Source organism: Fusarium phalaenopsidis (assembly GCF_050370095.1).
Source record: "Fusarium phalaenopsidis strain FUZ10S chromosome Unknown contig_32376, whole genome shotgun sequence".
Classification (NCBI taxonomy): domain Eukaryota; kingdom Fungi; phylum Ascomycota; class Sordariomycetes; order Hypocreales; family Nectriaceae; genus Fusarium; species Fusarium phalaenopsidis.
In genome coordinates this window covers 325,285-351,320 of record NW_028145382.1, presented here as the reverse complement: position 1 = coordinate 351,320, position 26,036 = coordinate 325,285, and the positions used below count along the sequence as shown (strand labels likewise).

Below are 26,036 nucleotides of genomic sequence, written 5' to 3'. Positions count from 1 at the left end.
TGCAGAAGATAAGCACATACAGGATGAAATCAAGGGTCTCATTCATCTAGACACCATAGATCCAGGGTTATCTGTTTTTGTCCTCAGAAACACCATTGGTCTCGCGGTCCGCCACCTGCGGCCGCTTCCAGGTGAGCTGCAACACTCTCAACGGCTTCTCCCACACTATCTTCTCTTCGTCCAGCTCAACCACGAACCCAGCTTTCTTGTACAGATAAACCGCTATGTCCTGGGTGTCACTCGTATAGAGTGTGGCCCTGTCAAACTTGTTGCTGTCGATAAACTCCATCGCCGCCGCCAAAAGTTTCTTTCCGATTCCTAAGCCACGGACTCGCTCATCCACAATGAACCCGCGTATCTGCGCTGCCCCTGTAGTCTTCAAGTTCTCTGAGTCGACAAGAAGAGTCCCTACTATGCGTTGGGTAAAGACGCCAGGGCTCGTGTCCGGCGGAGGGGTTTCAACGGCAGCCCAGACCTGATTGCGGGGGTTTTTCTCGAGCCTCTCGATGATTTCGGCAAAGTCTTTTGCGAGTGATGTTTCAAAAGCGAGACCCCAATGAACAGAAGGATGGTAGAAGGCTATGTGCATTTCGAGGCACCTGGCAAGGAAACCGGGACGGTATCCCGGTTCGATGGTGATGGTGGGGGTGCCGGCCATGGTTGACAATGGGGTTTAATGGATAGGATCAACTGACAATCACAATGACCAGGCCAAGAGATAACTATGATATTTATATAGCCAACTGCAGTTTGGTGTTATTGGGTGCTTGAATGCTCTTGTGAGTCAATTCTTGGCACGCCTTGTCAATGGCAAGTTGACATGCGGGGTTAACAGCCTCACGCGGGGTTGTCCGATGTTATTGCTATCGCCGGTATCTGTCGCATGGATATGCATGTTTGTATGGTTCGTTTATTATTATTACGTTGTATGAGGCTATCTTATCTTCTTGATCAAGGTCCCGAATCAGTGCTTGTCATGGAAGGATCACGACTGGTCTCCTGAATCCGAATGACCTGTCTGGGATGCCCGGTATCCGAGGTCAATGGAAGCTCATCCTCAACCCTCTCCGATCCTCGTCCTCTTCCTCCATCTCGTCTAACTTTATATGTCTTCGTATCGGCCTCCACTTTAACTTCAATATCCGTTCGTCGATGAATACCAGACCCAGGACCAGCTCGGCTAATAGGGCCTCCGGCCTCTTCGTCAGAATCTCCAGCAACCACCTTGGACCTATTCGTCATTTGGACGCCATTTCCGTGAGCCCAAGGGTTGTTTCCCGTCCGGTTATTGCTGGGATCATGTCCGCTCGTGCCGTGGTTGGAGTGTGACATCGAGGGGTAGTAATCGTCGGCGTTTTCACCGCGGGCGAGACGAGTGATGAGCGAAGCCATGGACATTTCAATGTTGAGCTTGACCATGTATGCGACGGGGTGGAATTGGATGTAGACGACTTGGTTGGGCAGTGACATGAGCCCGATGAGCATGCCCTGTAGGTAGACATTAGCAGGTGTGCGACCAGTATAAACAACATTAGTCACTTACATCCATGGCGATGGAAACAATCATGAGCTTTGCGTTGAAGCCGACAAGAGGCTCGTACTTCTTCAGACGATGCTGCTGGAGAAGACGTTTCTTGACAGTTCGGAGGAAGTACCAGTTAAGCCCGGCGTCGACCAGAAGGATGAGTACTTTGGAGATTCGGTCCCAGTACTCGTTGATTCGAACAATGCTGCAATAAGTCAGCACTTTAACCCAGTAGTTGTCTTGAAGCGAGGTACGTACAGTTGACTTGCTGGAGGAACCGTGTGTGAGGGTATCCAGATACAAAAGACGGCAATGTTAATGCAAGTGATAATGAGTGCCGTGCCCCATTTGAGTTTAAAGATTGTAGATCGATGCTCGGCGATGATGGAGATTCGGTTGACGATGATTTGCAAGAGCAGCTGGACCTCAAAGACCCAGAAGAACAAGATGAAAAAGAGGACCGGTACGCTATAGAATGGTCAGTGCTGTCATGTGGAATAGCTGATGGTGTGGAGCATCTTACGTCGGAGATATTATACCATCCAGAAAGATCCAACCGATGATGGCAATGATAAGGTTGGCGGCGATTTCTCCCCAAAGCATGTAGATGTAAGCACTTCGCAAGGGATTTCGGTTTCGTCGTGTCTGCTTGATGGCTTCCCAGACTGTCAACAAGCCGAAGCCAATCGTAAAGCCGGCTGCCAGGGAGGCGATTTTGATGTCACTGGTGGAGGCCATGGTGCAATGATCAACGTCTCCTCACAGAATGAAAGAAAGAAAGCAAAGAAACCCCCAAAAGGAGAAAGCTCAAGTACATGGAGCTGACATCGGGCAGACCACGTTTATAACCACGTTTTTGACACGCTCGGAAGACCCGCCAAGACTTTGGTTTGCCACATGGCGGAGTAGCTCCAGGAACGGTCTGGCGCCGGGGAGAAAACTCTACACATCTTGAATCAGGGCCAAAGCCCCCTTACGCTATGGCATCTCAATCGGTGCGACGATTGCCAATCTAGTTCCCAATGCCGTTATTATTACGGATATTAGTACCTTGGCGTGAGGAGGTGTGGTTTGAGGTTGGTGTGGATGGATGGGTAATGCCGTTGCGGAGGGCCACATGGCAATGCAGACACGTTTGATCGACGTTATTCCTGCAAGGTCAATGATCTGCGCATGGTCAGGGGCAAGCAAGGGGAAAGAATCTGGACTCAAAAACTGGGAACCTCCCATTGTGTTGGGACGGATATGCTTTCTCTTCTCGGGCAATGCCGTGCTCGGCGGGCCGAGACTAACTATTATCGGGCCTACTCCCCTTCTTTCGCGGCGGCGTTCCGCACCAATTTCTAGCGCTTTGACAGTGAGCTAGTGAATCACGGGGTGGACGCCTCCTCCGTGGTGTTGAGTCAGTCAACGTCGCGGATGATCCAATACGATAGCTCGACAGCACCTTTGTATTTAAGCGAGCCGAGGTAGCGAGGAACGACCCCGAGGTCATGATCAGGGTGGTTCGATCAGTCATTTCAAGAATTTCGAATATGGCGTTTGGGTATGCGTGCATTGCCTGTCAATACGAACTCGTGTAGAGACAAGAGCTGAGAGAAGACGATCACAGAGGTTCCCGTAACTTAGCCAGTCCAAAGGTTGCCCATTTGAAGTATACCTAGGCTCCATATTCCAGCAATTTTCCAGTTTAGTAGACATGATCTGCAATAAGGTCTTGCCGTTAACGGCTCTAACCGATGAAGCCGTGCTGGGGATAGCCGAGTGCCGTCTTCGTGGATCATTTTGGAGGCCAACCCGTAATATTTCTTTAGATTATCTAATTATTTTCACATTTCTACATCTCGCCCACAGTCTATATTATATTCATTGCTCTCGCGGGGCTGGACCTTCATACCGAACACACTGGAGTCACTCATCTATCAAGGTATTGACTGATAGCTCCGGTGTTTCCACTGTTACATCGCCAATCTTAGTCCTGCCATTCCTATGCCGCCCATGCTCACCCCAGTACAAGCAGACTCCGTGGAACTGATTATCTTTCCAAAACTGGTACTTGAAACGGGCCTATAACATAAGTAGGGACCTTTCTGACCCCTATTAGATCCTGGTTAGGCGTCCGGACGACCGCCGAGCGATCGCCTGTCGCACCATTCTCAACGCCGTGTTCCATCACAGTCGCTTGGTGCTTCACTGGCCGCAACACATACACTCGTCTGGCAACCTCACCAACACTACTGAATGTCTTCCCTCATATGGGAACTCCTGGACCCCGCTGATCATGTTCTCCCAGAAACATGTCCCTCAGGGAACTATAACAGGCACAAACAATAAATAACTACATCACCCGACGCCGAATAACCCAAAATCAAAGACAGTTATTAACACCAGTTTGTGTTAGGACTTGGGACGCAGTCCTCGACACCTAATTACTAAGTTGTTTACCACGCGAATTTGATTTCAACTCGCTGACGAGTGATGAGACTACAATCTGTCCAATCCAACATGTTTCCACGATTCTGATCTTGACACTAACACAAAGAATACAAGTGAGGTGGAGGTGCGTTCTTACAGGCGACGGCTCAGCTTCCTTGACCTGTTTTCCGGTATCCTTGTCTCCCTTGAGACATGCAAACGTATGTACACAGTGCTTCCTGGCACCCAGGATTCGGCGTTGGGGCCTGTCAGCCATCAGGACAGTATAGATGCAAATCCACCACACTGAGAGAAAGAGGCGTACATTGTGCCTCAGGGATGAGCCGTTACTGTTCGTACAAAGCTGCGTCTGCTGTGTGCATCACCGGCTCGCTCTTCTACAGGGCCCGTTGTGGCTTTGAGGCATTTGACTCATCGGTGCGCCGATCACTTGGTCAGCCCCGGCATTTTCCCAACATATTTGCATGGACAAGCACGCGTCAATAGTGGTGAAGAAACAAAGGCACTCTTTTGTACTTGGAGCACACCGAATATCGGAAGGGACGCGAGATCAAACGGTTTGAGCATTGTTGCTCTCCACGCAGACAACAAGCTCTCCAATCTTTCTTTGGGCTGCCTGCATCTGTAGCTTATTTCTGCATCTGGCCACAGTAAAAGGCCCTTGGCCAGCCGAAGGGAAGGTCAAAGACCCTCCATACCCGGCCGAGACTGGTAAGATCTGTCAGATCGCCGTCATGGCCCGCCATTTAAGATGTTAAGGCTGCGGCTTTTCTCTCTTTCAGAGCATCTTCGTCAGCCACTCAGCCGCCACAGCGCTTCCAAATAGCCTAGACCAGAGACTAATGCTTGAAATATTGGTGATTGCTGCGGCACGGCAAGGGAAGTCCTGCAATTCACCCTCTGATGAGACATCACATCACCTGCGTGTTTCGATTGGCGTTTGTCTTGAGCATCCATCAGCATTACCCCGCAGTTGCTTCCCCTCTTGGCTCAACAGAACTTACTAGGAGCTACGGCGCTCAAGAGCTCTTCCATACCTTCGGCTTGCCTATCCAGGTGCAGCAGTATTGGTTCACGGGGCCCTGCCCACCATAGCCGACCCCATAGCCAGTTGATAGCCAGGATCAATATTTATAGATCTATAGCTCCTCACAAATATGTTCAGACGATACGGCAGGGCTAGAGTGCTCAGATATCACATAAGTAGGCTGACGCTAGACCGCGGCCTGGATCGCAGACTGGTGGTGGCAGTTCTGAGACACACGGCCGTATCACAGGTGACAGTTATGAGAGCTGGTCTCCGCTGTCATTCAGTCTGTGACGTGGTATCTGCCAAGAAAAGCCATCCGTCATCTTATGTACTTGTCTTCAGCCTCCAAGCAGACGCCTTGAACATCACCAATGGGCAGGCTGCGTTCTGTTCACTAGTGCCGCCACAGTCTCTTTTCCTAGCTGAACAATGGCACACCTGAACTTTGAGGCACATCAGAGCTGATGTTCTTCATATTGCTGAGGGGAAGAAGCCCTATAAGAGGAACGCTGTCTCTTTGTTGTGCTTGATAGTCTACCAAACTCAGCTGCAATTATTATCCCGCAATTTTTAGTTCAAGGCATCCCTCATTATTCTCAAGATGCCGCCCTTCAACCCTCCCCAGCCTGGTCCAAATGAGCCCTATGTAGTCAAAGGCATTGATGTCAAGCCTGGGCAGAAGTCCGGAATCCGCCAAGAACTGCGAGATTTCAAGAAGAATGAGGACGCGTGGAACCTCTACCTGCTTGGTCTCTGGCAGTTCCAACTAGTTCCTCAGGACAGGCTGCTGTCGTACTTCCAGATCGCTGGTAAGAACCCCTTGTGTCCCATGCATGTATAGCAGCTGATAGTGCCTAGGAATTCATGGTCTGCCCTACAAGGGATGGCCTGAAAATGACCCCGAGCTCCTCAAACTGGAGAGGCAAAGGACTAGAGAGGATGGATTCGGAGGATTCTGCACCCATTCCTCTATTCTATTCCTTACCTGGCATCGACCCTACTTGGCCCTCTTTGAGGTAAGTATTTTATACACCTAATGGTGTAGTTAATTTCTAATCGATCGCTTTAGTCTGTCCTCCGGGATGCCATGATGCACGTGGCGAAGCAGTTCACCCCGGAAGAAGGCCAACAGAAGTATGTGGCCGCCGCTGAGGCATTCCGGATGCCATTTTGGGGTTGGTACTCTTTCGAGCACTGTTCAAACTGAACCTATTCAACTAACATCATTATTACCAGATTGGGCCCGTCCAGACCTCCCAGTGTTTCCCACCGAGGCTTCTAGCTCCAAGGTCGTTCAAGTCAAGATGCCAGATAGCCTGAGGAAGGAGTACAACTTCCCGGCGGGCAAACTCGTCGAAATCCCCAACCCCTTGTATTCATACAAGTTTCAACCAGGCACTCAGGAGAATATCAAGGTAAGCCAAGGAACCACGTCAAACACATTTGGATCAACTTAACATTTGGATACTACGTAGGTCGACAGATTGTCAACAACTACTCGCTATCATCAACGCGGCAAATCCGAGGAGGAAGAGTCAGCGCTGAGCAAGCGAGATCTCCTCATCGAGTCCATCACGCCATATACCAAGGGAGTCGACGACGGCTTGAGAATGGAGGTTAACCTTCGCGAGCGAGTGGTTTATCTTCTCCAATCCTACGAGCTTTTCGAGCAGGTAAGTCTGAACAAGGTCCCCTCTAGGGTTGTGCAGCCGGGCAAGGGACAAGATGAGACCGTGAGGAAAGGCCGCGGCTTCGGAAGTTTCGAAGATGTTCACAACACCGTCCACGTTCTCAGCGGCGGCACTGGCGACAGATCTGGCCATATGGGAAGAACCTCCTACTCAGCTTTTGACCCCATCTTCTGGCTCCATCACACGTAAGTATCATGCGATGAACCTCAAGGGCCACGAGACTGATGTTTACAAAGGAACATCGACCGCCTTCTCGCTATCTGGCAGGGCCTGCGTGAGAATCCTGACAAAGAGGACGCCTGGGTCACAAACCAGATAGCAGGGGATGGAAACTGGGCCGTGCCCACCGGAGGCAAAGAGGGAAACCAAACACCACTCTTGCCATTCTACAGGACGGCAGACAAGACCGTCCCTGGCCCGGATAGGTTTTGGAAATCCAGCCAGGTCCGGGATACGGCAACGTTTGGCTACGCGTACCCAGAAACCCAGCACTGGGATTTCGCTGATCTTGCCCTTTACCGTGCGAACATCAAGGACAAGCTTCGTTCCCTCTATCCATCCGGGTCACTGGCAAACATGGTCGTAGCCACGAGGGGAGGAAATGAGAAGCCAGATGTTACGCTGAGGGAGCGCGCCACGAGGCTCAAGCAGGTCCAAAAAGTCGAGGCGCCCAATACAGCATTGACTGCACTGTCTCTCGCTCATGCAGCGAAGCCTGCCGTTGCAGCAGGGCTGCAGTCGGTTCTTCTGGATCTAGAGGTTCCCAAGGTCAGCGTCCCTAAAGAGCGCTCCGTGGCCGACCTAGTCAAAGGCCAAACTTACATGGAGTGGCTCGTCAACATCAAGGCGGTAAAGCACGCCCTCGCGGGCCAGTACGGGGTCCACGTCTTCCTTGGCGATGTGCCAGAGGAGGAGCCGACTACCCTCTACGTCGTGTCGCCGTATCATATCGGAACCTTTTCTCCCTTTGGCCAGGATGAAGAGACTTCGTGCGGCAAGTGCAAGGAGGACCAGGCCGCCGGTCTTGAGATCAGTGGTCAGATCCCCCTCACCATTGCTCTAGCTGAGCGCTACTTTGCCGGCCAGCTGCCCAGTCTTGAGGAAGAGGATGTCAAGGCGTATCTTACGAAGAACCTCCACTGGGAAGTGGTTGACCAAAACGGTCAGAGACTGAGGCGCCGTCGAGATGACCTCACGGGCCTGCTCGTTGGTGTTGTCAGCAATGAAGTCACGCTTCCCGATACTGAGAATGGGTTCCCCACCTACTCCGAGTACATCAAGGTGTATCCCGAGATTACTACCAACAGAGAAGGAAATGGTCGTGGAGAAGGAACAGGAGTTACAGAGGGGCAGGAGAAATTCTGTTGTTAGAGTGGGCGTGTTGTGGGGGCTGAAGCCGCTTAACCGGCATGAGCATGAGCAGAAGGATCGAGGTCGGGAACCTTGATCTTTGGCCTGACTCTTAGTCGCAGTTCAACCTGTGATAGTTTCGTTTCTTTCCCTAGTAGGACCTCAATTGATTCGGCCTCTAGCAGGCGTCAACGAGATTTTATGAGCTGCTTAGGCCTTCTTGTTCAACACTGTGATGACGTCATGTTTTGGTGCTGAGAAAAGCCCTCACTACAACTACAGTGAAAAATATCATAGACGATATAGCACGCCGGTCCGCACAATCCTTCGTTTCGAATCTTATGACATACAACCATGTATTAAACAGACAGTTGGAAAATTCCAGAAGTGTTATAACGGCGGTTTTAGGGTAGACAAGTCAGCGCCGATGTTGTTGTCTATTCCTTTCGCAACCTCTGTACCTCCAGGGTAGCGAGTCTTTTCGGCATTCGTGTATTTCAGCAAGAAAAACTGAGAGATCCAGCAATGGTAAACGTAAGCTGATATTGTTGCGCAGCTGGTGTATGAGAAGTCCAATTGGTGGATGATCTAACGTGATATGCCGGGAATCGACACTTTGTGAGACGATCGAGACAAACACCACACTCGAGATCTCAGCATACTGACAATCCCTGATAGCCATGAAGCTCATTCATCAAGTAATTGCCGGTATTTCTAATATCCAGAGGGAGTAAGTCAATCACAGCAACCTTTGAGGTGACCGAGGTCCCACTTACGAGCGAGGATACAATGCAACACGAATTTCAGGATGGCTCGGGCATCGCAACGTATCGCCCTACAAGCCAAGTTTGGGGTGGACCGCGACGCAGCATGGGTCTCAGCCCAGTGAACCGACGTGCGCCCCTCCTGCTCAGCCCTGTTCTGTTAGAGCCTTATCTCACTCCACCAGCATCTTAGTATTGGACTGTTACTGCATTATAACACATGCAAGGTTGCAGAGGAGACTAACCGTAGCTGGTTTAGATTCCCGCCCAGGACAGCAAGGAGATTGGGACAGTCCATGGCACAGCGCGCGATACCACCCATTTTAGGTGCCGAAGGGAACCAAGGCTTTGAACCCTGCACAATCGAGGCACTTTTGGCGCACTGACGTGTAACTTGTGCCGCTGGTTGGTCAGGCATCATTGGATTTGCGGAGTGTTTGACCATTGAAGCTCGGCGCAGCACTCTCGCACGGGCAACTGCAAGGTTGATCGTCCGTATTATTTAGGGAGTCTCCGTACTTTTGCTGGTGATCAGAGCATGGATCGTCTCTTGATTGGGTGTAGAGCCGGAAATACCCAAGTCTCACTGCATCAAGCTGAGACGAATGATTCTGTACCAGGAAAATGACCAACACGTACGACATACAAGGGTGAAAAGGCCCATATTACTTTGCCGATCGACTCCCACTTCCCGCCCATTCAAGTTTTGTCCTTTTCAAGTTGATCCTCCCAGACGCTTGCCCCCATCGTCCTCGTTTATCTGTTTCCTTCGGATGGGCTCATTGGAGTCTCCGGCTACCCGCTATTCAAACCCGCCGCCATATCGCGATTCGGTGATGGCGTCGACACGAGACGCCGAGGGTCTCCAGGTGGACTACGATCGGGAGGCAGCTAGTGCTCCGGAGGCGTACAACCAGCATCAGTACACAGCGGTCGCGGCAAAGGATGAACCCTACAATGCTGGAAATCAAGCAGCAACGCCACAGCAAAAGGTTCCCTTCGGCTTGAGCGTTCTAAGCTTTGGTATACTCGTCGCGCTCGTTACGGCTGTTATTGTCGGAGGAGCAGTCGGAGGAGGCTTGGGAGGAGCTTTGGCAAACTGCAAAAGGTGAGCATTGGCTCCTCGTCTCACTTGGAGAACATCATCATACTGAGACCTATCTCTTGCAGCTCGGATAGTTCAGACAATTCAGAGGCTCCGACCCCAACCGAAACATGTGAATGCAGCCAGTCAAACAGCACCGACGACGCCGTTGGCATCAATTATGCTCCCATACCAGCCGCTCAAGTCGCCAACCTCACATTGAACTGCCCCAAGAACGGGGCCAATGGAACAGTGAGGACGACCAATGGATATCGATTCAGCACATACTGCGGCGTGAATGCGCCCGACACAGGAGACGGAAACATCAACGACATTGTGTCCATCTGGGCCTACTACTTCGAGGACTGCATAGGCGCATGTGCGGAAATGACGAAGAACAACGACACCATTTGCGACAGCGTGTTCTTTAGGATAGGAATGAACGGATCGACGACACAATATGGCAACTGCTGGCTGAAGAGCGGCAAGTTGAAGGGGGGTGATGGTAGTTGGACTGATTACGATTCTGGCCGCGTCTACGCCGAGATGGATGATGACAATGATGACGATGACTGAGAAGGGAGGACATCTCAGAGCAACGGCTTGTTGCTTTGTGTGTTTCTCCCATTCCAGGGCAGGATTTTGACGTATCTGATGCTAGTTGTCGCCTGTATTGGGTTGAACCAGGTTGGACACAACGTGGATGCTCATAGCGACGGGTATGGTGTGCGATAAGGTCTTCCCAAGACACTATGATAATGAGGGAGCGCTTAGGACATTACACTTCTAACACCAGTCTTGTAGATATTAATATACCCAGATACAGCTACTACTCTCTTCAGCACGTAACCCAAACCACTCTTACGATCCCCTACGAGCTCTCAGTTCAATACCGCCATGGGATGCTCTCTGAGAGACTCGTTGCCACCAATGTTGCTTGTTGCCATCGAAAGATATGTTATCACCGTTTCCGACCGCTGATGGTGTGTTCGAAGCAGTGGTACCATCGGACAACGCGGCGGTAGCGCTGTCATCCTCGGGATCGTCAAGAGTCATTTCCCCACGCTTCACGAGGTGGATATATCCACCGAAGGTGAATGCGGTACGAATGGCAGTGAGAATAACCCAGATCCAGACTTGTGACGGTGAGGATAGGTATTTGTTCTCGGTAAAGAATGGCATCGCGAATATGGCCTAAAGTCTCGTTGGTTAGTTTCCGAGACGGCACTACGAGAGAAGATAGGACTTCTTACCGCAAATGTCGCACCTGGGAGGAACACCAGGGTCATGATGGCAATCTACGCGGGACATTGATGTCAGTGATTAATTCTGTGTGGATCCGTGAGAGACTGACCGTCTTCATAGCGATGCTGTCTCTCTTCATACTTCTCGACAGCATGTGAGAAGCCAAGGATAGTCTTTGCGAGATCCGGTTCTCTTGCTGAGAAGCGTTGAGGATAACCTGTAACGTCTTGTCGTTGATGGCTTGGATTTGATTGAAGAGCTAAGCAGGAAAATTAGCCCGGTGGGCGAAGAAGGAAGCTGTCGACTTACCAGAGCCAAGATGTTCTGCACTTTTCGCTCCGTCTCGTCCGAGGAGCAAGAAATGATTTTTAGATGTGACGCTAATTGCTCAATTTTCTGCAGCTCTCGGTCTGTTGGTGAGAATTCTTCCCCGCCCTCCTCTTTTTCGTCCTCCTGCCTTCCATCTTCTCCTTCATCCCTCTGTTTTGGCCTCGACTTGTACGTCATCTCCTTATGGCGTTTGCGAAGATGAGAGAGGACCAGGTCGACACGTTGGAGCTCGGTCCTGTAACGGTGGAGGTGAGCAGCCATGGTGTGGAGAGCCGCATTGAGAGCTTTGCTGGTTTTGAGGAATCCTTCTGTCTCGTTTGCAATCTCTCTTTGGATCGTTATTTCCTGCAACACATTAATCCACTGGTTAAATTCATCAAGATATACGTACATGGCTGGTCAGTTCGGCGTCGAAGTAAGAGAAAACGTTATCCCACCATCGCAGTATGGAAGCGATGTAAACGACAAGTACAAAGCATGGGCTGCCGTCTAGGTCCATGCTGGATCGTCGCTCGAGACCGCCCTGTACCTGGGCGAGAGGTTCTTGGACCATAAACCTTGCGCTGATCCCATGACTGTCCCAGCGCACGACAAAGACCCGCAACCTCCTGGTCTCGCAGTCACGCTTTATGTAAAGCCCGATCGTATAACCGGCAATAATGATGTTTCGGCCCTGGAAATGGACATAACTGAATGGGCTCATCTGCACTTCGGGCCGTGATGTCATTATGTCTGGGGATATGACTGCGACTCTGCAGGGGAGTAAACACCAATAGTCCCGCTCGCGCTTGGATTGGCGTCGGAACACCGTTCCGCGAAAAAAAAACCCGGAAAGTGAGAGATGCAAGAAAGGCACTCGGTATGTGATACGCTGACGCGAGATGCCTGAGGACTGTGGGGCTGACCCGAAGCAGTCCTTTTTCTTCATTGGGGAGTTGTTGTTCGTCTTCCACGTTCCGCAGAAGCGGTGATACGGAGCTGATAAGGGAGGGGGTGGTCAGTGGCAAGGTTTTTGGTGGAATGAAACTCAAAGGGACTTGCAGAAGTTCAAAATATTCGCCTTTCCCTTCTACTAGTCAATTAGAAACCCTTGTTCTTGTAGGCACCTACGTCGGGAAACATAATCTACCTACCATTGATAGGTCTAGCTTCATCGCCTCTGCGTCATCGAGGAATGATTTTTGAACATCTAGGTCCCATCAGTGAAACCAGCCCAAAAATTGAAGATTGGATCGCAAATTTACGTAGGAAATTTGTGTCGTTTTTCTTGGCGGTGATCAGTTGGAGGCATGTGCGATGCCATAAATACCGCTTTTCAAGCAGCGCAATATTTTTAGTCCATCCATCATAATCACTTAACTGTTAGCAATATGTAACTGCCAACGTGAGAACAGAGAACCACGGCCGCATTTGCTCGCAGATCAATGTCAAAGCGTACGGGGTCGGCAGTCCAGTAGTCATCATCGTGAGTTTGAGGGTGAACTGGCAGCCTAGTGGCTGATTGAGAGGCCTCTGTATTCATCTCGGCGGGAGCAAGTTGAACGATTGCAGAAAAGAAAAGGAATGAGACCTCAAGCTCTTAACATAAGATATTGAGGAACTCAAGTTTGAGCCAGGGTAACACAACCTGGAGCTGGGTCGCGATACGTGGCATGAGCTGAAAGCCTTACAGTATGCCAACTTGCAGATAACAAGGATCGTGACGGCGGTAAAGTGGAGATGATAGTTTGCCTAGTTGCTTACAATTTTGGGTGGTAAGTTTGGTTTACCGCGAGCCTGATTTCTCCTTCTTATGGGCGCTTAGCTATTGGTGTCTGTTGTAAGCCACATGCGAGGAGCACTTTAACCAACACCAGGAACAGGGGTATGAACAGAGGACGCTAGAAATTTCGGGATACTCCCTATCTACGCCAAGAGCGGCTGAGTTTCAACGAGGTACCTCAGCCACCGCCAAGCTGGCAATTCGAACCGCTGACACGATAAATTTGAAGTTACAAAGTAGCGCTCTGGCTGACTGGCAATGGGAGAGAACAAGTGCAACTCACAAGTATATCCACTATGGCTGATTACTATAGGTACCATGCTACCTATCTGCTGGTAGGAACTGGGACGGTAGCTACGGCTAAATACTGTCTACGCCGACCGGTCAGACAAGAGAACGGCTCAAGATCCTGCCAAGATCGCAACTAGAACCTGACCGGGTTATACCATTTTAGAAGATAGAAGGTAAAGTTATGCTCAAGATGACTACAAGATCCAGACCCCGACCTCGACCAGCTCTTCCAGAAGCCATTCCGGAGAGCCAGCAACCCCATACGCGGCAAATTTTCGGACTCATTCTGGATCCATACTTGGCTGTTTACTGGTAGTAATTATAAGCTAGCAGTTCTTTGTAGCTGTGTTGTAATTATATGGATTATAACGAGTTTTATCCTGGGTGTTGAGTTGCCTCGAGACTGGCAAAAAATCGCTGTCAATGTCTCTACCGGGCCTTCATCAACCCCGTCATCTGTCTAGTCTTGAGCCTGGGTATTCGCCCTGTTCTAGCTGCCCGTATGATCCGCATTATCTGGAAAGTATGGCTTCAAGAGACAGACAGCCTCCTCGGCCCCGCAGCATTTGCCTTTTGCCCATTGCAATGGCGTTTCAGCATCTGGGTCTTCGGGGGCATAGTGCTCAAATAACAAATCAAGCAAGCCCTTTCTATCCATTTCCACAGCCTGGCAAATAGATTTTCGGACATGCTCTTGCTTGGCTTTGCTCGAAGCAGGCTTGACCTTGATGAAAAGCTCCACCATCTCATCAAGGCCGTTTGATACTGCGACCTCCAATGGTGAAACATTATCCCAGTACACTTCCGAAAAAGGCTGCGCTCCGTGTTCGAGGAGAAGCTTGACGGAGGAATAATCCTCTGTGTCGATTGCATTGTCCAAAGCCAGACCCAGGGGCGTTTGGTCGGTTTCCTCGTCGTTGGGTGAAACATTTCTCGCCAGCAGCAATTTGAGCACCTCCAAGTGACCGTCACTTGCCGCCCAGGTCAACACACTCTTGCCTTCCTCCTTGTCTCGAGTGTTGGGGTCCATGCACCTCTCCAGTAACATGGACACTATCTCTGTATGTCCCTCGAAAGCAGCGTGTAATAGTGGCGAAAACCCATTGCTGTCCCAATGACTTGGGTCAGCCCCTTTCTCCAGTAAGGCGGAAACAATCTCCTCGTGCCCTCTCAAAGCCGCAACCGTCAGCGGTGTCATCTCTTGGTCGTCTTCAGAGTGAAGATCAGCCCCATTATCCAAGAGAAGGGTTACAACTTCCATGTGCCCATTTTCGGCTGCATATGAGAGAGGAGTCCGCCCTTCCTCGTCTTTAGGGTCCACTTCGACATCCTTCTCGAGCAGAAGTTTGACTAGCTCGACATGCCCTTCTGACGCAGCGAGTACAAGAGGTGTCCTTCCAGTCTCGTCTCTGTGCTCCAGGTCGACAGCCTGCTCCAGAATCTCCTCAACAACCGATATGTACCCTTGTTTAAAAGCCCATTCGAGACGGTCTTCATTGGAGCCACCGCTGACATCGGGATAAGCGGAAAAGAGCATTTCACTTGTCAAGCCCTCTCCAGCGGCGCCTGTCGAACCCGCATCTGCCTCTTGGTTTGCCAGAATCTCAACAATATCATCATGTCCCTCCTCGATAGCCCATGCTAGAGCTTTTCGACCAGTTTCGTCAACGATATCTGTCGCAGCGTTGTTCTGAAGTAAAAACTCGACAATGTCTCCGTGTCCATTCGCCGCTGCAAGAGACAAGGCGGTCTGGCCATAATGCCATCCTTTGGCATCAATTTCGGCTCCTGCATTTAACAAGAGCTCCACCAACGAGATGCTGCCATCTTTCGCCGCCACGATCAAGGGTGTCTCGCAACTTGCATCCCTGGTGTTGACATGGGCGCCCGCCTCAATTAATTGCCTTGCCACGGCTTCATGACCATTGGCAGTGGCCGCCAACAGGGGCGTTTTACCAAGATTAGGCTCAATGAAGTTGACATCAGCGCTGTATCTTATGAGCAGCTGCACAACATCGTCATGTCCTTTCTCAGCAGCCCAGAACAATGGGGTTTGGTCATATTCGTGATCAGTGTCATTCAAATCCACCCCATTGTCTAGCTCTTTTTGTAGTTTTGCAACATCACCGGCGGCAGCGGCGACGATATGTGTTGCTTCCCAGGGGTAAGGTTCGTCAACCATGCTGCTGTTGAAGGGCGTGCCGAGGGATAGATGACGTGTATGATGCTGCCAAGAGAGGGACGTGGAGGGAACAAGGAGAAACTGAGTAAGGTACTAGTCGACGGTGTTTACCACGCAATCGATCCATTCACGAAGGGCAAGGGGGAGTAGAATAGCCTTAAATATTAAATCTGAACGCTGAGGTTGTGATAAGCTAAGCTTGAGCCGTGCCTGCAACTGTGGGGCCGTTAAGAAATGACGCCAGATGAAAAACGGTACGAATGCCTGTTTCGGGCAGAGTTGACGTGGATTTTGACTTTTAACTTTTTCTCTCAAGAGAAGTCAAGAGACTAAGACCAACTAGGTAGTCGCCGTAGGCATCAAGCTCGTATTCGTTTGCTGCCGTCTGTGCTGGCGAGTAGATAATTATGCCTGTTCTTCTTTCTGGGGTTTGGCAGGGACGGATTGTATTGCAGTTTACATCGCGTCCTTGTTGGCTTAATCGATGGGCGATATTGTGAAACAGTTCTCATCAATTATGTTCAAAAGGATCGCGATTGGAATCTTGTCAACTTGCTACTGCTGCCGGCAAATACTACCCAGCACTCCTGATGCGCCCTCCTTTCCTTCATCGACCCCCTTCTCTGCCCCCCTTGACCCTGCCAGCTTCTTCTTAACCCAGGGAATCTCTTCTTCCGAGTACCGATACGCGCGAAACAGAGCATTTGACTCTCCCGGAAATATCTTTGCAGTCACTTCATCAGGATATGGGAAAAAATGCGGGTTGATGTACTCCCAGCAGATATATCCATCCTTGGTGACTTCAAAGACTCGTCCAAATCCACTCTCGCACAGCAAAGTGTTGCCGTTAGCAAGCCTCTGGGCGCTGCCCATGAAGGGAGTAAAGAAGTAGAGCATCTGTGAGCGATCTCGATACTCCCAGACAATCTCCTTTGTTGCCCTGTCCACCTCAATGGCACGGGTGTAGGTGATTGACTCGCCGTTGCGAAAGGCGCCATTGTCAAAGATGAGAATGTTGCCGTTCTCCAGCTCAGTAGCGTTGTGCTGCTGCGCGAGGACTTCTGGTCCGAGTTTCCAGACTATGTCCCCTGTGGATCTCTCGATGATGACGACAGCAGAAACGGACCGCATGGATGCGAGAATGTGTTTCCCGTCTCGCATGGGGAGCACCGAGTTGATCAGAGGATAGTGCTCGCGAGTGTAGTGAGGCTGAAGAGGAAATTCATCTCGAGGTAACCGCTCAGACACTTTCCAGTGCCATAGTAGGTTCCCCTTTTCATCAACCTCATTGATGGTGTCCGCGTAGGTAATACCATCAATCTCTGTCCCAGGTACTCCACCAACCACCTTGGCTGACTCTTTTAGGGAGAGAGCCTCAAGGCTGGTGTACAGGATACGACCATCACCATAGTGGTATTGATCATGATGACCCAGAGGATCAATAAACTGACGGACAACTTTGCCGTCGGGATCCAACTCGCTCATGACCCCACCACCGTACTTGTTGAAGAAGGGGAAAGGAAATGGGCCTCCGTCGCTGGTTGTATCCTTTGGGGAAGGTCGGAGTGTGTTGACGGCGAGATTTCCGTTGGGGAGAATCCTAGCATGGCGACCGATTCTGCCGGGTAGCTTCCATGAATGGACCTCGTTTCCATCGATGTCGACCAGATGGGCAGTGTCGCTGGTCAGGGGGCAGAACAGGGTGTAGCCACCGAAGGACCGTTGTTTGTCGACGCCGGTGAGACCGACACCTCTTCTTTTGAGCGTGTTTTGCTCCATTTGAGAAACGAAAATGTGGGTGAGGTCGAGTTCAACGGGGGTGTTGGGATACAAAGATGCGGCGTATGGGAGAGAGGTGTCTGATCCAAGCCAAGCAAAAAGGTGCTTTTTAAATCGCTCCTACGGAATTCTGCTGTACTTGTACTCCTTTTCAGAGCCTGTGATTAATTTGGTCAAAGAGATATTTTTTTAAGAAGATTTCTTGCGCAATTCACCCTGTTTGGTAGGTTATCAGTGTCCCGACGGCATCCCGGGGCATCCCGCCGGTTTACCGTCGGTATGCCGTCGGCCTGATAAGATCCCGTCGGCACCAACTTCAGGGCGCCAGAATGATAAGCTTGATAAGGCCTTCTCATAGGCGAAGCATGGCCAGCACGCCATTATCGTCGCGATGTCAATTCATGGCTTGATTTGCACCCTCGCAATAGCATCTCCAAAACATCCAGTTATAAATCTGCCAGTAGCCCAGTAAGAAGAAAATGTAGAGCAGCAGTCAGCACCCCATATTTCCAATAGGCGATCTACTCTTTGAATCTCGCTGAAAATATGTCTTCCGTTTCTGAAAAGAGCAATCCAATGCTGCATCAAACGTCGGAGCACGGCGACATCATCGCAGATGAAGCCATCAATGTGCCCGGCTACGATGCCACCATCAACATCGAATCCGGCGAAACAAGGAGAGCATTGCTCAAAGTGGACTTTTGCATTCTCCCCTTCATCGTCTTATGCTTCTGCTTCCTTCAATTTGACCGCACCAACATCGGCAATGCCTTGACCGACACTCTTCGAGAGGACATCAACATTGGCAACTCGGACATCAATCTGGCCCAGACACTATTCACCGTGGGCTTCATCGTTACCGAGCTGCCCTTTAATTTGATCAGCAGGTACATGGGCCCAGAGAGGTTCCTCCCAATTACAATGTTCCTGTGGGGCATTGCAACATGGTCTCAGATGTTCCTGAAGAATGCAACTGGACTTTGCGCCGCTCGGTTCTTTGTGGGAGCTCTCGAAGGTGGATACATCCCCGGCTTTGCTCTCTACATCTCGAAATATTATACAAACAACGAGCTTGCGCTACGATACGCCATTTTCTGGGCTTCAAACAGTTTCGCGGGTGCTCTCGGCGGGCCCCTTTCTATCGGCTTGCTCTCTCTTCGAGGGAGAGGCGGTCTCCAAGGATGGCAGTGGTTGTTCCTAATCGGCAAGTTTATACCGTCCTTCGTGTCGTGGTTGTTCCCCTAAATACTAACAACTCGCAGAGGGCGTCCTCACTTGCTTCCTAGGAGTTCTAGCTTATCTATACTTCCCTCACTCTGCGGCGAAACCCAAGTCCTTCTTTGGTAGATCCTTCAACATTTTCACCGAACGAGAAGCGTCGATCCTCGTCACACGCGTCATCCGCAACGATCCTACTAAAGCTCTTCGATACGGAAAACCAGTGCTGCCTTCCCACATTCTCGAAACGTTCATGGATTGGAGACTGTACGGTCATCTTGTGGCCGCCCTGCTCTCCATGGTTATGATCTCACCGATGAATACCTACGCCCCGTCCATCATCAAGTCTCTGGGATTCACTTCCCTCCAGGCGAACGGACTCAACTCTGTTGGTAGCGTTTGCGCCCTGATATGGTCGGTATCTCTGGCTTTTAGTAGCGATAAGTTCCGCGAGCGAGGGTTCCACATTGCGGTGGGATATCTTTGGGGTGCAGTTGGCTTGCTCTGGCTGGCATTGGCACCCGACAACGTCAGTAAATGGACGCTTTACGGTAAGAAAACCCTGTATCTGAATCAAAAGCGCAAATATTGATCGTTATTATCTGCAGGTGGAGTTGTTTGGACTCAGATGGGCATGGGCTGTGCGCAAGCAATCAGTGCAGCCTGGCTCACGACGAAAATGCAAGACTACAAGCGCCCTGTAGCCTTGGCCGCTTATGTGATGAGCATCCAGCTTGCCAATTTCCCTGGCAACCAGCTCTTTCGGGCACAAGGTGAGATATCTTTAACCTGCAGTTTTCCGGAAAGCTCCTCTGACATGTCTAGACGCCCCTCGATACACTCGTGGATTGAGTATCGCTGCCGGGTGCGCTATCGCTGCAGCAGTTGTGATCCTGGTCTGGAAGTTGCTTTACCGCTTGTTTGATCATGGTGACGCTGGCGTTGAGTCTGAATTTCGAGTTGCTCCGTCTGAGGAAACGGGCGGTAAATAGGCAATCGAACCAGGCATATCAAGTTGGGTCAGTGGATTTGGCAGAGTGATGGAAATTTAAGCAGGGCCCGACAGAGGCTGTTTTCAATTTTAGGTCAATCATTTTCACAGATCTTTGGTCGATAGTATAGACATTCTAGATGAATCAATGGCTTGAGTCATTTCTTTACTTCCTGAAACCTACTCCTTATGCTTGAGTTGAGTGACCGGGACTCACGATCGCCTCGGGGAATCCCGAATCTCATGATTCCCTTATCAGTTCGTTAGCGCAAAGTTAACCAGCGCCTCGGTATCTCAGTGTCTAGTCGCGGCTGTGGGTACCTGGACTAAGAGCTCCTTATCTCCAGCGATCACGTGATCTATGAGCACGACATATCTCTTGAAAGATCGCAATCGCTCAACTACGATCAACAAGCCAAATGCTGCTTCCACCCCGTCACGACCTTAAAATAAGGCGAAATGCCTCCATTGCGATCCGGCAGAGCATCAAAGGCATGCGACCTTTGTCGCAAATACAAAACTCGCTGCTATGCCTCGGACGATTCCAAGGGTACTTGCCTTCGATGCAGAACGCTGTCCCAGCCGTGCTCTCTGGACTGCCGGAACAATTATAGGCCATCTCGTTCGCCAATTGGGACTCATAGAAGGCGAGGCCCTGGCGAAACTCCAGAAAACTCACGTCCAACGAGTTCCATTGATGAAAGGTGCAGTTGGTTATACTTTCAGCGGGCGAACGCGAGTCATTGATACCGAGAACTAGACTTGAACGATTGGAGAGGACTGTTGGGGCTCTGGTAGATCGACTAGATTCTCGACTTGATGAGATCGGTGGGACATCAAACAAGGCGCAACGTCCAATCAGATCGAGCGAATCTGTTAATGCCCCTGATCTAGATCCAGCACCAGTCTTTCTGATCAGGGATGCCGCTACCGACGCTGGTGTACACTCGCCAGAACAGACCGTTCACCCTGTCTTTCAATCCGACGTCATTTCATCAGGACTCGTCCCCTTATCAACGGCCCACTCCTTCCTAGAACTGTAAGTATAGATCAGCTTGCATGTGGGAACCTGCAAGAGCTAATCCGAGAAACCAGGTTTCACTTTCACTACAATCGATGGGTCCGGCTTCCAGAAGACTTGCCAACAGAGACCCTTCTGCTGCAAGTAAAAAAGTCTCCGCTGCTACTCTGTAGCATCTTCTTGATCGCAGTCAGGCACACAACTCAGGAACTCGCGGACAAGCTAGCCCCTCGGTTATTCGAAGAAGCAAAACGCCTCGTCGCGTCGTCACTGCTGGAGGTCCCTCAAACGATCGAGTTCTTCCAGGCTGCGCTTGTGTTGAGTTTATGGTCCACAACTATCGGCCAAGTACCGTTGAGCATTGATAGCTGGTTGCTGACCGGATATGCTTTACAGCAAGCCCTCGCAAGCCCGCTTTTCTCAGAGGTCCTCAGATCGGGGTCGATGTCGGGACCTAGTCGACTGCAATTCGACTCTTGGTGCTTATGGAATCACCTCTGCGTTGCTCATCTCCAGTAAGTGACGCTCAAGCCTGCCTGGAGGCAGCTACTGATATTCATAGATACTGCGTTGGTACTCGCCGACACTCACTATTGAACCAGACTCAGATTGATCGCTGCCTTGAGCTTGTCAAGTTCGATGGGATTACTAATTATGAATCAAGAATGGTAGCCGAGGTTGAATTATACTGGATTATCTACAACAAGTGTGGTCGCCCTCAAATAGATTTGGAAGACACGAAGCTCGCTCTCCAGAGCTGGCAGCGAGAGTGGACAGGTTTATATCGTACGTTTATCTCTGACCAAACTTCGGGCTATCTTGTTAACTCACTCGGTCAAGACGGACCTCGCTCTCAGTTCCTCCAGATGGGCTTCCATTTTGCGCATCTTCTCACCTATTACCAATCACTCAAGTCACCCAAATCCGTTATGCACAATTCCATCCTTGAAGACATGATCCGGCATTCTAAAGCTATCATCAATCTAGCTGTTGATAAAGCTGATGAACGTACCCGGCATTTGACAGATCACATCTACCACATCGTCACGTTCTCGGCCCTCACGCTATGCCGCATTGTCCGCGCCTATGAGTCAAAGCTACAAGCAGCCAACTTTGATATTTCCAGCATTGACAACCTCATCTTCAATCTTATCAACTGGCTCAAAACCATTGGCCTACCATGTCATGCTGCCCATATATTAGGCGATATCGTTTCAGCCCAGTTTAAGAAACTTCGACCAGATTGTCAGCCTCTTGCACTGTCAGCGAGCGGCTCTTTAGCTGGGGGCAATACTGTCGTTTTCCCGGTCGGAGATATCTCTCTCCCAAGCGATATATCTTTCTTGTATCCCGATTTCATTGGGTCGGAGATGTTCATTATGGATGGAGACTTGGATACTTGGCCGCAATGGGGCCAGATACAGTCAGATACCGACACGTCTATGTAGGGATAGACACAGCTCGCTCTATATAATTCAGCTCGATCCCACAACCGAACATAAACTGTCGCCCTCAGAAGTTATTTGACTTGACCCATCTTCCCCTCCCCCCTCTCCATGTTATCGAGATGCCTGGAGTGATGAGTGTCAATTCAGAATCGGGTTGCTAGAGCCTATTATGCCAGCAATGAATTCTCTTTCACTATCTCAAGCGGCACTAGCCGCCTATAGCCCCTGTGCTAGCTACTTTCATCACGGGCCCTGAAACCATCGCAGAGTTGGGGCTTCTTCTCGTTGCTCCTCGGCGTTTTGCGGCATTGAAACCCAATGCCGTCATGTATTGATAACTGAAATTTGCTATGGTGGCTGAAGATCTCTTGTGGACTCGTCATTGAATACAATAATAATGACTACCAGATATTCGTCACCCTAAGCAAAACTCTTGGCTCTCGTCCCAATCCACCCCCGACTGTGCCACCCAACCGACAGCCTTTCTCTCGATAACCTCCCCGACCCTATCGAATAACATGACATGACTAATGCCAATCTTTGGCCGCACGCTTTTGCCACGATTCGGAGCCCCCGCATCATCGCTAGACCCCGGTTGAGTCTGCGTCCTCGCCTCCTCATAGAACTTGGCGTAGAAGATGGCCGGGTTCTCGTCTGCCCAATCCCAATCACCAAGACCATCGAGCAAAAAATAGACGAGGTTGTAGTTTTCCACGGTGCAGTGTGTGAGAAGCAGGAACTCGAGGTCATCAGTACGGGCAGGATAGGAAGCGGCTTGCGTTGCTGTGAGGTATATGGTGCCGACCCAACTTGCCCCGCGCTGGATTCGGTATCTATGAAGACCTGGGCCAGTTGTTGGGGCGGGAGCGTCGGGATCCGGGACGATGGAGAGCCGCGTTGTGTTTCCGGTGAATATGAGATGGCCCGACTGTAGATCAGTGGCCGCCACATCTGTAGCAGGCTCTGCTCCCTCTGCTATTTCGTGTGGGTCAACCTTGTTTTTTCCGCCTTTGCTCTCCTTTGGTGGCCTATAGATATCAAACCAGCTCGGGACCTCGTTGCTTCTCGGTTTCTGGTCGATAGGAGTCTCGACGCCGTTGGCCCCCTGGAACCGCAAATTCTGCAACGCGGACACGAATGGCGACCGCGAATCATTAAATTCGGACGCCGCCTGGTCTGCCGGGTGAAAAACATGTCCTGTCCAGCCGGCCCACGACCAACTGGGGCACGTCTCTGACCTTGCTGACTCCCCTGAAGGTTGCCAAAGAAGTGCACAGGGGAACTGCTTTGCCGGCAGCCCGCATAGGAATCTATCCTCGGTGCAGAGCCCAAAGGTATGTAGGATTCCTGAGATGGCGGGCAAGCGGTCCGAAGCGAATGTTAGCTGCCGCTTCGTATAGCCTGCTACTGTGTCGGTGTACAGCTTCCAGGTCGAGCCAGCAAAAGATCCACCAGGTGCATCCCAAGAAACCAAATGGTGATGGAGAGACCGCTCATATTCCCACCCAGCCTGAGGGGCGTGGAAGACGGTGTCTTCAGGGCAGCTATCCTCACCGCATATAAAGAATACCTGCGACGATGTGAAGACGATCAGTCTCTTGGAAAGGAGGTACTCTTGGTATGTCCAACCGCGTGTGTACCATAATGTGTCTTTGATGGCTAGGTCAAGCGGCGGTTCGTTGGCGACGTACTGGATACCTCGAACGGAGCAAGCTGCCTGGGGCGGGTCTCGAATTCGTAGACAGGTGAGCCCTTTGCTGGCGTTAGATCCACATGCTGCAACTATCGTAGCTGTGGCAAGGCTGTATATCTCGCCCATGCGCGTCACTTGAGCCGCCACGTCAGCTGGATCATCTTGGATAATGCACAGTGCGTCGATCCAGAGGTACCGCTCGCCCAGTCTGCGACAAACGACAAGAGCGTCGGCAATGGTCTGTGGCAGTCTTGATAGAGACAGACCCTGCGGTTTGCAAAAGTCCGGGAACGTAGTGGCTCTAGATTGCGAGAAAGGATTTATGTTGGTATGGTCCCAGACGTAGGACAGGGCGAGGTAAGCACAGCCAGGCGGAGCGGGAACGACTTGGAGCTGCTCCACATCGATGCCTCGAAAACTCTCTGGCCATTTGTGTGGTGTTGGCGAAGTTGGTGAAGAGGGCGACTGGAGAGGCTCGTGACGATTTTGATTACAGTCACGACCATGCTGGTCTAGGCATCGTCGCAAGTAGTGCCGCATCTTTTCGACGTCGCAGGGCCCCTGCGTTAGCTCCTTGGCCGGACGAGATAGCTTGTAAAATGTCGGGTTAAAGAGCTTACTCTTCTCCAGAGAAGTGTCTTCGATTCGTAAGAAATTACCTTCAGCCCTGTTCTCCCTGTTCACCCACGAGATCGGCTCCAGGTCCTTCAACCTCCCACTTCGTGTCGTGTTCCAGAAGACGAAACGGAGGGCAGCTTCGCGAGAGCCTGGGGCGGCAGTCAGGTGAATGAGATTATCTTCGTTTCTAGCAAACGCAAGAACATCAGGTCTCAGAACCGGCGATAAAGCCCTTGTGATAGCCCGACACAGAGCGCAATCTTGGGTGTTGATAATGACCAGGAGCTCTCCAAGATAGATGTGCCAGGTCTCAAAATAATCCCTAGTCTGCCCATCTAGTTCGACATTCCGACATCGTGGGCAGAGATTCTGGTCGTCTCCCGGATATGGCTCTGGTAGTGGCACTTTCGTTGGTGAGGTGGTGAAGGTAGACTCCGGGGGTTCTGGACTGTTGAGGCCAGGAAACCAAATATGGCTTCTCGAACGAATAGAATATAAGGTATTTTCCATGTTGTGAGTAGTTTGGATCTGTGTCAACTGCCAAGAAATGCTTCCTTTAATAAACTTCGTCATCAACCTGCAGATACGCAGCTCAAAGCTTAACTGGGGAAAGGAGAGGACATATACCTTCTAACATAGAAGATGACTATTTGATATTTAACGAGTTGGTAATGAAGAGTTCCACTTGACCTTATTGCCACCAGGACTCAAGACTAGCTGCCCAATTTCTTCATTCCTGCCCAATCTGATCCCGGCTGGGCCTGAAATTAACCCGAATTTCTGCAAGGAGCCTTTTTTTATCAAGGGCCCTGTTTCATGTCCCTAGTAAACTACCGTATCCTCTCAACTAATTGGCACGGCAAGGCGGAGACGCTAACGACATGCAGCCCTACTGTGTCAATTTGTTTGAGAGGAGACGGTAGGTATCTAGATACTATGTCGTGGCTCAGTTATCCCATCAGGTATCACGTACGGACATGGCAGCGATATTGGGCCCTTGCATCACATGAGAGTCGCTTCAAAGGCAAAGATGGGTGTGATGGACAATTTATATCTGAGTATCAATGGCAGTAACATTCTCATGACAACAAAACAAAAAGACTAATAAAAGCTAGTAGATCTCATCTGCTAGGTCGTATATAGACCCGTGGGCACTGGCCTTTAGCTAGATGCCTGTGAGCCCGTGTCAACAGGAAGCCAACTGCGAGCAAAATCAAGCACCCTATGGGACCAAACCCTCAGCTCCTTTCGACTTTCGGAATCCAGAGTTGAACAATCTCGTTCCATGATGCCCTCTGCTTCGCGACACACATCCTCCTTCATCTCAAAGTCAATGCAAGTGGACGGTTTCCCGCTGACCTTGATGCTCAGCTTGTCCAGAAGACATAGAGACATGACCACTTTCATATCAAGTGGAATAGTTGCTGCCTCTAGCCGGAGAAACTCGATCAATCCCCGTTGGAAATTATCTTGTTGGGCCCAGCTGTTCAGCAAAGCCTCCTCAACTGACGAGCGGGTTCCAAACGCTGCAGTGACCATTGTCTGTATTCCATCTTGAATGGCGCCTGCGTTCTCTCG

The 26,036-nt window shown here is 50.6% G+C and overlaps 10 protein-coding genes across 10 annotated transcripts; 4 read left to right on the top strand and 6 right to left on the bottom strand.

Moving 5' to 3' along the window:
• Window positions 1-67: 67 nt before the first annotated feature.
• LRP88_14728 (acyl-CoA N-acyltransferase) lies at window positions 68-658 on the bottom strand (the record flags this gene model as incomplete). The annotated part of the gene is made up of 1 exon (XM_083251063.1): window positions 68-658. One exon carries the CDS (start codon window positions 656-658, stop codon window positions 68-70), a length of 591 nt encoding a protein of 196 aa, XP_083093098.1.
• A 293-nt stretch (window positions 659-951) lies between these two features.
• LRP88_14727 (uncharacterized protein) lies at window positions 952-2,263 on the bottom strand (the record flags this gene model as incomplete). Its single annotated transcript, XM_083251062.1, has 4 exons — window positions 952-1,488; window positions 1,544-1,764; window positions 1,827-1,993; window positions 2,049-2,263. 4 exons carry the CDS (start codon window positions 2,261-2,263, stop codon window positions 952-954), a joined length of 1,140 nt encoding a protein of 379 aa, XP_083093097.1.
• Window positions 2,264-5,592: 3,329 nt separating this feature from the next.
• LRP88_14726 (uncharacterized protein) lies at window positions 5,593-8,053 on the top strand (the record flags this gene model as incomplete). The annotated part of the gene is made up of 6 exons (XM_083251061.1): window positions 5,593-5,800; window positions 5,850-6,007; window positions 6,061-6,166; window positions 6,228-6,406; window positions 6,467-6,867; window positions 6,919-8,053. The coding sequence occupies 6 exons, from the start codon at window positions 5,593-5,595 to the stop codon at window positions 8,051-8,053; spliced, it is 2,187 nt and encodes a 728-aa protein (XP_083093096.1).
• Window positions 8,054-9,632: 1,579 nt separating this feature from the next.
• On the top strand, window positions 9,633-10,456 carry LRP88_14725 (uncharacterized protein; the record flags this gene model as incomplete). Its single annotated transcript, XM_083251060.1, has 2 exons — window positions 9,633-9,845; window positions 9,905-10,456. The coding sequence occupies 2 exons, from the start codon at window positions 9,633-9,635 to the stop codon at window positions 10,454-10,456; spliced, it is 765 nt and encodes a 254-aa protein (XP_083093095.1).
• Window positions 10,457-10,741: 285 nt separating this feature from the next.
• On the bottom strand, window positions 10,742-11,169 carry LRP88_14724 (uncharacterized protein; the record flags this gene model as incomplete). Its single annotated transcript, XM_083251059.1, has 2 exons — window positions 10,742-11,074; window positions 11,134-11,169. The coding sequence occupies 2 exons, from the start codon at window positions 11,167-11,169 to the stop codon at window positions 10,742-10,744; spliced, it is 369 nt and encodes a 122-aa protein (XP_083093094.1).
• Window positions 11,170-13,998: 2,829 nt separating this feature from the next.
• On the bottom strand, window positions 13,999-15,690 carry LRP88_14723 (ankyrin repeat domain-containing protein; the record flags this gene model as incomplete). The annotated part of the gene is made up of 1 exon (XM_083251058.1): window positions 13,999-15,690. One exon carries the CDS (start codon window positions 15,688-15,690, stop codon window positions 13,999-14,001), a length of 1,692 nt encoding a protein of 563 aa, XP_083093093.1.
• A 555-nt stretch (window positions 15,691-16,245) lies between these two features.
• Window positions 16,246-17,469, bottom strand: LRP88_14722 (ASST-domain-containing protein; the record flags this gene model as incomplete). Its single annotated transcript, XM_083251057.1, has 1 exon — window positions 16,246-17,469. The coding sequence occupies one exon, from the start codon at window positions 17,467-17,469 to the stop codon at window positions 16,246-16,248; it is 1,224 nt and encodes a 407-aa protein (XP_083093092.1).
• A 576-nt stretch (window positions 17,470-18,045) lies between these two features.
• Window positions 18,046-19,679, top strand: LRP88_14721 (major facilitator superfamily domain-containing protein; the record flags this gene model as incomplete). The annotated part of the gene is made up of 5 exons (XM_083251056.1): window positions 18,046-18,677; window positions 18,732-18,736; window positions 18,843-19,238; window positions 19,296-19,460; window positions 19,513-19,679. 5 exons carry the CDS (start codon window positions 18,046-18,048, stop codon window positions 19,677-19,679), a joined length of 1,365 nt encoding a protein of 454 aa, XP_083093091.1.
• Window positions 19,680-21,184: 1,505 nt separating this feature from the next.
• Window positions 21,185-22,147, top strand: LRP88_14720 (uncharacterized protein; the record flags this gene model as incomplete). Its single annotated transcript, XM_083251055.1, has 1 exon — window positions 21,185-22,147. One exon carries the CDS (start codon window positions 21,185-21,187, stop codon window positions 22,145-22,147), a length of 963 nt encoding a protein of 320 aa, XP_083093090.1.
• A 415-nt stretch (window positions 22,148-22,562) lies between these two features.
• LRP88_14719 (HET domain-containing protein) lies at window positions 22,563-24,968 on the bottom strand (the record flags this gene model as incomplete). The annotated part of the gene is made up of 1 exon (XM_083251054.1): window positions 22,563-24,968. One exon carries the CDS (start codon window positions 24,966-24,968, stop codon window positions 22,563-22,565), a length of 2,406 nt encoding a protein of 801 aa, XP_083093089.1.
• Between the last annotated feature and the right edge of the window lie 1,068 nt (window positions 24,969-26,036).